The sequence below is a fragment of the Penaeus vannamei genome, chromosome 1 (genome assembly GCF_042767895.1).
Source record: "Penaeus vannamei isolate JL-2024 chromosome 1, ASM4276789v1, whole genome shotgun sequence".
NCBI lineage: Eukaryota > Metazoa > Arthropoda > Malacostraca > Decapoda > Penaeidae > Penaeus > Penaeus vannamei.
In genome coordinates, this window is record NC_091549.1 from 1,999,001 (window position 1) to 2,011,500 (window position 12,500).

Sequence of the window (12,500 nt, forward strand, 5' to 3'; positions counted from 1 at the left end):
ATCTCCACAAAGGAACACCAGGTGGCAACATCGTGCACTGGATCCCCCGATTCTAATAATGAAGACGACGAGGCTGAGCACGCGGGAGATGAAGGGAGATGATGATGCTCGAGATGATGATGCTGGCGATGGTGAGAGAAACGGATGACGAATTTTGGAGGAGTTGTGGTTGTGGTGCCCGGAAGGGGGAGTCATGGATAGTGATGATAGGGTGGTATTGTGGGTGTGGTGATAGCTATGATGGTTTTGATAATGGGAGTAATTGTGAATGTGATGATAATGATTATAAGAATGATGATAATGATGATAATAGTAATGATAATGATAATAATAGTAATGATAATGACAACTATCATGATAATAATGATAATAATAGTAATGATAATGATAACTATCATGATGATAATGATAATAATAGTAATGATAATGATAATAAAAGTAATGATAATGATAACTATCATGATTATAATGATAATACTAGTAATGATAATGACAATAATGGTAATAATAATAATCATAACAATTATGATAATAACAATGATAATGATAATGATGATAATAGCAATAATGAAAATAATGATAATGATAATACTGATTAAGATAAGCACGATAATAATAATGACAATAATATAAATGATAATAATGATAACAGCCATAAAAGTCGCAATGATAATTATTATTGTTGTTATCATTATGATGATAACAGTAATAGTAATAATAATGATAGCATCAATAATAACAACAATAATGATGACAAAACTGAAAATGATAATAATAAAAATCGTTATTATTGTCAATATCAAAATAATTGTTATGACAATTATGATAATGATGAAAAAATACTAGTGATATAATCATAACAATAATTATAACTGTGGCGATAATACTAGTGATATCAATAATGATAATGATAGCAGTAATGACAATGAAATGGTAATATTGGTAATGGTTATGATAAGAATGATGGTGATTTGAAATGATGATAAAGAAAACAATACTAATGATGATAAAAAATATAATATCAATGACAATGATAAAATAATGATATCAATGATCATAACACTGTTAACATTGTTGATGGTAATGATGGTGATGTTAATTATGGTGATGATTATAGTAATGAAACACACACAAACACACAAACACACAAACACACACAACAACACACCCGCACAAACACCCTCACAACACAAACACACACACACACAACCCCCCCCCACACACACACAACAACAACAAACACAAACACACCCACACACACCCAAACACACACAGCAACACACACACACAACAACACAAAGACACACACACACACACACACAACACTACCCCCCCACACACACACACACATACACAACAACAACAACAACACACACACAACACTACCCCCACACATACACAACAACACACCCAAACACACAAACACATACACACCCACACACAACACCCCCCCTCCCCACCCACACACACACACCCAAACACACCCAAACACACAAACACACACACACACATCCACACACACAACAAACACACAAACACACACAACAACGACACACACACACCCAAACACAAACACATACACATCCACATCCATCCCCCTCACCCCACCCCCTTCCTTCCCTCGAGAGCGTCTTCCCGAGCCGGCGTGTCCCCTTTAGAACCTCTTTCGGCACAAAGGAAGCGAAACCCTTAATCAAGAGGCTTTGCGCAGCTCTCCGGCCCTGAATTCATTGTCATGTGGAGCTCAATCCCACTGAGCTCACTACATAAGCATTAATTCGTTTATGTTGGAAGTTGGAGGAGGTTGGAGGACGGTGAAAATGGGAGGTCGAAACGGGTAGGGAATTGTGTATGCAATCCGGTGCATGTTTTCATTTATTTATTTTATTTTTTATTTTTTATTTTTTCTTCTTCTTCTTCTTCTTCTTCTTTTTCTTTTTCTTTTTCTTTTTCTTCTTCTTCTTCTTCTTTTCTTTTCTTTTTCTTTCTTTCATTTCTTCTTTTTATGTCTTTCTTTTCTTCTGCTTCTTCTTCTTTTTTCTCCTTCTTCTTCTGTCTTTCTTTCTTTCTTGCTATCTCTCTTTCTTTTCTTCCGCTTCTTCTTCTTCTACTTCTACTTTTTCTTCTTGTTGTATTTCTTCTTCTTCTCCTTCATTTTCTTCTTCTTCTTCTTTTTCTTTTATTTCTTCTTCCTCTTCTTCCTATTGAATCAGATTTTGTCCATGGAAATATAGGAGTGACGGGAAAACAAAGCAAAACAAACAAACAAAAACGATCGAAGCCAAAGAGTGACCCAAAACCTGTGTCTGAATTAACTCCAACACTCCGGCCGGGCCCACACTTTCCCCTCCATCAAGCCAGGACCTTAAAGGCGCGACGACCGGGCCCACACTTTCCCCTCCACCAAGCCAAGACCGGGCCCACACTTTCCCCTCCACCAAGCCAGGACATTAAAGGCGCGACGACCGGGCCCACACTTTCCCCTCCACCAAGCCAGGACATTAAAGGCACTACGACCGGGCCCACACTTTCCCCTCCACCAAGCCAAGACCGGGCCCACACTTTCCCCCTCCAGCAAGCCAGGACATTAAAGGCACTACGACCGGGCCCACACTTTCCCCTCCACCAAGCCAAGACCGGGCCCACACTTTCCCCCTCCACCAAGCCAGGACATTAAAGGCACTACGACCGGGCCCACACTTTCCCCTCCACCAAGCCAGGACATTAAAGGCGCGACGACCGGGCCCACACTTTCCCCTCCACCAAGCCAAGACCGGGCCCACACTTTCCCCCTCCACCAAGCCAGGACATTAAAGGCGCGACGACCGGGCCCACACTTTCCCCCTCCACCAAGCCAGGACATTAAAGGCACGACGACCGGGCCCACACTTTCCCCCTCCACCAAGCCAGGACATTAAAGGTGCGACGACCGGGCCCACACTTTCCCCCTCCACCAAGCCAGGACATTAAAGGCGCGACGACCGGGCCCACACTTTCCCCCTCCACCAAGCCAGGGCATTAAAGGCGCAACAACCGGGCCCACACTTTCCCCTCCACCAAGCCAGGGCATCAAAGGCGCGACGACCGGGCCCACACTTTCCCCTCCACCAAGCCAAGACTGGGCCCACACTTTCCCCCTCCACCAAGCCAGGACATTAAAGGCGCGACGACCGGGCCCACACTTTCCCCCTCCACCAAGCCAGGACATTAAAGGCGCGACGACCGGGCCCACACTTTCCCCTCCACCAAGCCAGGGCATCAAAGGCGCGACGACCGGGCCCACACTTTCCCCTCCACCAAGCCAGGGCATCAAAGGCGCGACGACCGGGCCCACACTTTCCCCCTCCACCAAGCCAGGACATTAAAGGCGCGACGACCGGGCCCACACTTTCCCCTCCACCAAGCCAGGGCAATAAAGGCGCGACGACCGGGCCCACACTTTCCCCCTCCACCAAGCCAGGGCATTAAAGGCGCGACGACCGGGCCCACACTTTCCCCCTCCACCAAGACAGGACATTAAAGGCGCGACGACCGGGCCCACACTTTCCCCTCCACCAAGCCAGGACATTAAAGGCGCGACGACCGGGCCCACACTTTCCCCTCCACCAAGCCAGGGCATTAAAGGCGCGACGACCGGGCCCACACTTTCCCCTCCACCAAGCCAGGGCATTAAAGGCACCACGACCGGGCCCACACTTTCCCCTCCACCAAGACAGGACATTAAAGGCGCGACGACCGGGCCCACACTTTCCCCTCCACCAAGCCAGGGCAATAAAGGCGCGACGACCGGGCCCACACTTTCCCCTCCACCAAGCCAAGGCATTAAAGGCGCGACGACCGGGCCCACACTTTCCCCCTCCACCAAGCCAGGACAGTAAAGGCGCGACGACCGGGCCCACACTTTCCCCTCCACCAAGCCAGGGCATTAAAGGCGCGACGACCGGGCCCACACTTTCCCCCTCCACCGAGCCAAGACATTAAAGGCGCGACGACCGGGCCCACACTTTCCCCCTCCACCAAGCCAGGGCATTAAAGGCGCGACGACCGGGCCCACACTTTCCCCTCCACCAAGCCAGGGCATTAAAGGCGCGACGACCGGGCCCACACTTTCCCCTCCACCAAGCCAGGGCATTAAAGGCGCGACGACCGGGCCCACACTTTCCCCTCCACCAAGCCAGGGCATTAAAGGCGCGACGACCGGGCCCACACTTTCCCCTCCACCAAGCCAGGGCATTAAAGGCACCACGACCGGGCCCACACTTTCCCCTCCACCAAGACAGGACATTAAAGGCGCGACGACCGGGCCCACACTTTCCCCTCCACCAAGCCAGGGCAATAAAGGCGCGACGACCGGGCCCACACTTTCCCCTCCACCAAGCCAAGGCATTAAAGGCGCGACGACCGGGCCCACACTTTCCCCTCCACCAAGCCAGGACAGTAAAGGCGCGACGACCGGGCCCACACTTTCCCCTCCACCAAGCCAGGGCATTAAAGGCGCGACGACCGGGCCCACACTTTCCCCCTCCACCGAGCCAAGACATTAAAGGCGCGACGACCGGGCCCACACTTTCCCCCTCCACCAAGCCAGGGCATTAAAGGCGCGACGACCGGGCCCACACTTTCCCCCTCCACCAAGCCAGGACATTAAAGGCGCGACGACCGGGCCCACACTTTCCCCCTCCACCAAGCCAGGGCATTAAAGGCGCGACGACCGGGCCCACACTTTCCCCCTCCACCAAGCCAGGACATTAAAGGCACGACGACCGGGCCCACACTTTCCCCCTCCGCCAAGCCAGGGCATTAAAAGCGCGACGACCGGGCCCACACTTTCCCCCTCCACCAAGCCAGGACATTAAAGGCACTATGACCGGGCCCACACTTTCCCCCTCCGCCAAGCCAGGGCATTAAAAGCGCGACGACCGGGCCCACACTTTCCCCCCCCACCAAGCCAGGGCATTAAAGGTGCGACGACCGGGCCCACACTTTCCCCTCCACCAAGCCAGGACATTAAAGGCACTATGACCGGGCCCACACTTTCCCCCTCCGCCAAGCCAGGGCATTAAAAGCGCGACGACCGGGCCCACACTTTCCCCCTCCACCAAGCCAGGGCATTAAAGGCACAACAACCGGGCCCACACTTTCCCCTCCAACAAGCCAGGACATTAAAGGCACTATGACCGGGCCCACACTTTCCCCCTCCGCCAAGCCAGGGCATTAAAAGCGCGACGACCGGGCCCACACTTTCCCCCTCCACCAAGCCAGGGCATTAAAGGCACAACAACCGGGCCCACACTTTCCCCTCCACCAAGCCAGGACATTAAAGGCACTATGACCGGGCCCACACTTTCCCTCTCCACCAAGCCAGGACATTAAAGGCACGACGACCGGGCCCACACTCTCCCCCTCCACCAAGCCAGGGCATCAAAGGCGCGACGACCGGGCCCACACTTTCCCCTCCACCAAGCCAGGACATTAAAGGCATGACGACCGGGCCCACACTTTCCCCTCCACCAAGCCAGGATATTAAAGGCACGACGACCGGGCCCACACTTTCCCCTCCACCAAGCCAAGACATCAAAGGCACAGCGACCGGGCCCACACTTTCCCCTCCACCAAGCCAGGACATTAAAGGCGCGACGACCGGGCCCACACTTTCCCCTCCACCAAGCCAAGACATCAAAGGCACAGCGACCGGGCCCACACTTTCCCCTCCACCAAGCCAGGACATTAAAGGCGCGACGACCGGGCCCACACTTTCCCCTCCACCAAGCCAAGACCGGGCCCACACTTTCCCCTCCACCAAGCCAAGACCGGGCCCACACTTTCCCCTCCACCAAGCCAAGACCGGGCCCACACTTTCCCCTCCACCAAGCCAAGACCGGGCCCACACTTTCCCCCTCCACCAAGCCAGGACATTAAAGGCACGACGACCGGGCCCACACTTTCCCCCTCCACCGAGCCAGGACATTAAAGGCGCGACATACACACGAAACAGCCACGGAGGCGACGAGACACGACGGCGCAGCCACCGACCTACTTCATCTCGGCTTAATTAGCTGTCGGATTGGCAAAGGTGCGCTTGTCATTTGTCTGCGAGAATTAAATTACCTGGAGGGGGATGGAGCGTCGTTAGGAGTGTGACGTCACTGGCAGGTCGAGAGATGACAATGTAAAAAAAAAAATAATAATAATAATAATAATCAGATGATGATGATGGTGATTGTGATGATGATGATGGTGATTGTGATGATGATGAAGGTGATTGTGATGATGGTGATTGTGATGATGAAAAGCGTTAGGGTAGATGAAATGAAAATGATCATTATCATCATCTGTTGCTTCTCCTGCTACCGATGATGATGATGAGGATGTAACGATGATGATGGTGATGATGATGATAATGGTATGATAATGGTATGATGATATGATGGTGGTGGTGATGGTGATGATGATGATGAAAATGAAAATGGCTATGATGATGAGGAGGACTATTAATATGATGATTATGACGATGATAATCATAAGGATGAGGATGGTGATGATAATGATGAGGATGACTATGAAGAAAGCGATGATGATGACGACGACGAAGATGGTGATGAAGATGACTATGAAAACGGTGACGATGATGACGACGAAGATGAAGATGACAATGAGATTACCAAATGATAACGATAACAATACATTCATAATCAGAACCAACAATAACTCACTATACACGACCTCAACGCATGCACACTCTCTCAACATAGATCAGCTGATCCGTAAAGCTTCCAGTGACGTCACAAAAAGACCACGAACACGCCAAAGGGAAAAGGGAAGACATAGAAGCACACGAGATGAGAGAGAGGAGGAGACAAAGATATATATATATATATATATATATATATATATATATAGAGAGAGAGAGAGAGAGAGAGAGAGAGAGAGAGAGAGAGAGAGAGAGAGAGAGAGAGAGAGAGAGAGAGAGAGAGAGAGTAGAGACAGTTTTGAGAGTGAGAGAGAGAGTAGAGACAGTTGAGAGAGTAGAGACAGTTTTGAGCGTGAGAGAGAGAGTAGAGACAGTTGAGAGAGAGAGAGAAGGGGAGGGAGAAGGAGAGAGTGAGAGAGAGAGAGAGAGAGAGAGAGAAAGAGTAGAGACAGTTGAGAGAGTGAGAGAAGGGGAGGGAGAAGGAGAGAAGAGAGAGAAAGAGAGAGAGAGAGAGAAAGATAGAGAGAGAGAGAGAGAGAGGAGAGAATATAAGAACGGGGACTGCCTTCGGTCTCTGAATCAAGCCGGATTACGGTGGGAGAGCGTTTTGGCGAGGTTCTGTTCTAGCCAAGTTGTCTTGCTTGAGCTTGGTCGGATGGCGGTTTCGGGGTCTGAAATATTCGTGAGATTTTCCGTTGATTGATTTTACTTAATTGGAAATTAAAGATATGCACAAATTAATAAGAAATGAAAGATATGCACAAATTGATAAGAAATTAAAGATATGCACAAATTAATAAGAAATTAAAGATATGCACAAATTGATAAGAAATTAAAGATATGCACAAATTAATAAGAAATTAAAGATATGCACAAATTAATAAGAAATTAAAGATATGCACAAAATAATAAGAAATTAAAGATATGCACAAATTGATAAGAAATGAAAGATATGCACAAATTAATAAGAAATTAAAGATATGCACAAATTAGTAAAAATTAAAGATATGCACAAATTAATAAGAAATTAAAGATATGCACAAATTAATAAGAAATTAAAGATATGCACAAATTAATAAGAAATTAAAGACATGCACAAATTAATAAGAAATTAAAGATATGCACAAATTGATAAGAAATGAAAGATATGCACAAATTAATAAGAAATGAAAGATACGCACAAATTAATAAAAAAAATTAAAGATATGCACAAATAGATAAGAAATTAAAGATATGCACAAATTAATAAGAAATTTAAAATATGCACAAATTAATAAGAAATTAAATATATGCACAAATTGATGAGAAATTAAAGATATGCACAAATTAATAATAAAAAGATATGCACAAATTAATAAGAAATTAAAGATATGTACAAATTAATCAGAAATTAATGATATGCACAAATTAATAAGAAATTAAAGATATGCGCAAATTAATAAGAAATGAAAGATATGCACAAATTGATAAGAAATTAAAGATATGCACAAATTAATCAGAAATTATATACACAAATTAATAAGAAATTAAAGATATGCACAAATTAATCAGAAATTATATACACAAATTAATAAGAAATTAAAGATATGCACAAATTAATAAGAAATGAAAGATATGCACAAATTAATCAGAAATTATATACACAAATTATTAAGAAATTAAAGATATGCACAAATTGATAAGAAATTAAAGATATGCACAAATTGATAAGAAATTAAAGATATGCACAAATTAATAAGAAATTAAAGATATGCACAAATTAATAAGAAATTAAAGATATGCACAAATTAATAAGAAATTAAAGATATGCACAAATTAATAAGAAATTAAAGATAAGCACAAATTAATAAGAAATTAAAGATATGCACAAATTAATAAGAAATTAAAGATATGCACAAAATGATAAGAAATTAAAGATATGCTCAAATTAATAAGAAATTAAAGATAAGCACAAATTAATAAGAAATTAAAGATATGCACAAATTAATGAAATTAAAGATATGCACAAAATAATAAGAAATGAAAGATATGCACAAATTATTAAGAAATTAAAGATATGCACAAATTGATAAGAAATTAAAGATATGCACAAATTATTAAGAAATTAAAGATATGCACAAATTGATAAGAAATTAAAGATATGCACAAATTACTAAGAAATTAAAGATATGCACAAATTGATAAGAAATTAAAGATATGCACAAATTAATAAGAAATTAAAGATATGCACAAATTAATAAGAAATTAAAGATATGCACAAATTGATAAGAAATTAAAGATATGCACAAATTGATAAGAAATTAAAGATATGCACAAATTAATAAGAAATTAAAGATATGCACAAATTGATAAGAAATTAAAGATATGCACAAATTAATAAGAAATTAAAGATATGCACAAATTAATAAGAAATTAAAGATATGCACAAATTAATAAGAAATTAAAGATATGCACAAATTAATAAGAAATTAAAGATATGCACAAATTAATAAGAAATTAAAGATATGCACAAATTGATAAGAAATTAAAGATATGCACAAATTATTAAGAAATTAAAGATATGCACAAATTGATAAGAAATTAAAGATATGCACAAATTATTAAGAAATTAAAGATATGCACAAATTGATAAGAAATTAAAGATATGCACAAATTACTAAGAAATTAAAGATATGCACAAATTAATAAGAAATTAAAGATATGCACAAATTAATAAGAAATTAAAGATATGCACAAATTAATAAGAAATTAAAGATATGCACAAATTAATAAGAAATTAAAGATATGCACAAATTAATAAGAAATTAAAGATACGCACAAATTGATAAGAAATTAAAGATATGCGCAAATTAATAAAAAATTAAAGATATGCACAAATTAATAAGAAATTAAAGATATGCACAAATTAATAAGAAATTAAAGATAAGCACAAATTAATAAGAAATTAAAGATATGCACAAATTGATAAGAAATTAAAGATATGCACAAATTGATAAGAAATTAAAGATATGCACAAATTAATAAGAAATTAAAGATATGCACAAATTAATAAGAAATTAAAGATATGCACAAATTGATAAGAAATTAAAGATATGCACAAATTAATAAGAAATTAAGGATATGCACAAATGAAAAATAAGAAATAAGACGTAAAGCAAATATGAGAAAATATACTTTCGAGAATTCATTAGAATACTTTGATAACGATAGTGTTATTTATTCCTCACATATATATATATATATATATATATATATATATATATATATATATATATATATATATATATATATATATATATATATATATATATATATATATATATATATATATATATATATATATATATATATATATATATATATATATATATATATATATATATATATATATATATATATATATCAGCAAGAGAACAAAAAGCTCCACACAGAGAGACTAACCCTTCCCTTCCCCCATCCTAATTAAACCTACACCACTTACCCCATCCCCTCCCCCACCTACCCATCCCTTACCCCCTCCCCCCCACCTACCCATCCCTTAACCCCTCCCCCCCACCTACCCATCCCTTACCCTAGTCTCCCCCACCTACTCATACCTTACCCCCTCCCCCCACCTACCCATCCCTTACCCCGTCCCCCCAACCTACCCATACCTTACCCCCTCCCCCCCACCTACCCATCCCTTACCCCCTCACCCCCCACCTACCCATACCTTACCCTAGTCTCCCCCACCTACCCATACCTTACCCCCCCCCACCTACCCATACCTTACCCTAGTCTCCCCACCTACCCATCCCTTACCCTCTCCCCCCTCCCCCTCACCTACCCATCCCATAACCCCTCCCCCCACCTACCCATCCCTTACCACCTCCCCCCCCACCCACCCATCCCTTACCCCCTCCCCCCCACCTACCCATACCTTACCCCCTCCCCCCACCTACCCATCCCTTACCCCCTCCCCCCACCTACCCATCCCTTACCCTAGTCTCCCCCACCTACCCATCCCTTACCCACCTACCCTCACCTACCCATACCTTACCCCCTCCCCCTCACCTACCCATCCCTTACCCCCTCCCCCCACCTACCCATACCTTACCCCAGCCTCCCCCCACCTACCCATCCCTCACCCTCTCCCCTCCACCTACCCATCCCTTACCCCCTCACCCCCACCTACCCATACCTTACCCCCTCCTCCCCCCTCCCCCTCACCTACCCATACCTTACCCCCTCCCCCCCACCCTCCCCCACCTACCCATCCCTTACCCCCTCCCCTCCCAACCCACCTACCCATACCTTACCCTAGTCCCCCCCCTCCCCCCACCCGCACCTTACCCTAGTCTCCCTACCTACCCCTCCCCCCCACCTACCCATCCCTTACCCCCTCCCCTCCCAACACACCTACCCATCCCTTACCCCAGCCTCCCCCATCCTTACCCTAGTCTCCCCTATCCTTACCCATGGAAACGCCCGTCCCACTCCGGCAGCTGGAAATGAGTACACATCACCCTTGGCTAATTGATTTGGGTCCTCGTCATATTCCCGAATAATTGCGCATTGGCTTGGGCAACGAAGGGTATAATGAGAGGGGAAGAGGGGGAAGGGGAGGGAAAGGTGATAATTTCTACCCTATTCATTTCCCTTTTTTTACCTTTTGGGGAGCGATAGGGTGGGTAATTTCGAGTTTGTTTACCTTTTGGGGTAGCGAAAAGGTGGATTTTTCTTTCTTTCTTTTTCTCTTTTTTTTTACCTTTTAGGGAGCGAAATGGTGGATTTTTCTTTCTTTCTTTTTCTCTTTCTTTCTTTTTCTTACCTTTTGGGGAGCGAAAAGGTGATCTTTTCTTTCTTCCTTTTTCTCTTTCTTTCTTTTTCTTACCTTTTGGGGAGCGAAAACGTGGATCTTTTCTTTCATTCTTTCTTTCTCTTACCTTTTAGGGAGCGACAGGGAAGGTGAGGGAGAGGGCGATAAGGAAGGGAGGAGGAGAGAGTTGTAAGGGGAGAGAAGGCTGTGAGGGAAAAATAAGAAAGAAAGTGAGGGATTATGAGAGATAAGAGAGGGAGAGAAAGAGTAGAGATGAAGTAGAGAGGGATAGGTAAATAACGGAGAGAGAGAGAAGGCAAAAGGAAGGGAAGGAATAGAAGGAGGTAAAGGATTGTGGAAGAAGGAGAGAGAATGTAAACATGAGAGAGGGAAAGAAAAGGAGAAAGATGAGGAAGAGGAGAAGAAATATAGAAAAAAAAACACAAAGGAAAGTGAGAGGGAAAAATTAAAACTATCAAGAAGAAAATGAGAAAAACGTTGAGATATGATAAAAAAAAAGGGAGGAGGAAAGGAAACAGATAAAAAGGAAGAAAGAAAAAGAGTGAAAACGAGAGAATTGGTAAAAGTAAGGAGAGCTAATGAATATAAGATACAGAAGTAAGGACAGAGGGAGGGCAAGAATTATGGAATAAAGGAAAAGAGAAAAGCTAAGAAAAGTAAAGCGAAAAGGTGGAAGGATAAGAGAAAGAAAGAGAGGAAGAGGAACAGAGAGATAGAAAAATATAAATAAATAAAAACAGAAAATAGTGTCGAAAAGGAAAAGGCATTAGTGTCAACATCTGAAGTGAATACGGAGATAAAAGAAAAAAGAAAAGAAAAAAGGGAAAAAGAGATTAAAAGGGAAGCGAACAAGAGGAGAGGAAATGGAAAATGACGAAGAAAAGAAAAAAATTGACAGAGAGAGAGAGGAAAAAATAGCTCTTCCTATTTTTTTTTTTTATTATTATTATTATTATTATAAGCTCTCCTCACACACTATATCTTCTCACT

General features: G+C 43.1%; 2 protein-coding genes across 2 annotated transcripts in view; both read left to right on the forward strand.

Moving 5' to 3' along the window:
* LOC138862241 (nascent polypeptide-associated complex subunit alpha, muscle-specific form-like) overlaps positions 1 to 4,544 on the forward strand; it is a 30,043-nt gene extending 25,499 nt beyond the window's left edge. Inside the window, exons 4-7 of the mRNA XM_070123934.1 lie at positions 2,214 to 2,640; positions 2,921 to 3,315; positions 3,457 to 3,874; positions 3,932 to 4,544. Coding sequence (XP_069980035.1) covers positions 2,214 to 2,640; positions 2,921 to 3,315; positions 3,457 to 3,874; positions 3,932 to 4,544 — 1,853 coding nt within the window. The remainder of the gene's footprint in view (positions 1 to 2,213; positions 2,641 to 2,920; positions 3,316 to 3,456; positions 3,875 to 3,931) is intronic.
* Positions 4,545 to 5,173: 629 nt separating this feature from the next.
* On the forward strand, positions 5,174 to 6,669 carry LOC138862273 (uncharacterized). Its single transcript, XM_070124001.1, has 3 exons — positions 5,174 to 5,211; positions 5,366 to 5,780; positions 6,526 to 6,669. The coding sequence occupies exons 1-3, from the start codon at positions 5,174 to 5,176 to the stop codon at positions 6,667 to 6,669; spliced, it is 597 nt and encodes a 198-aa protein (XP_069980102.1).
* The last annotated feature ends 5,831 nt before the right edge of the window (positions 6,670 to 12,500 follow it).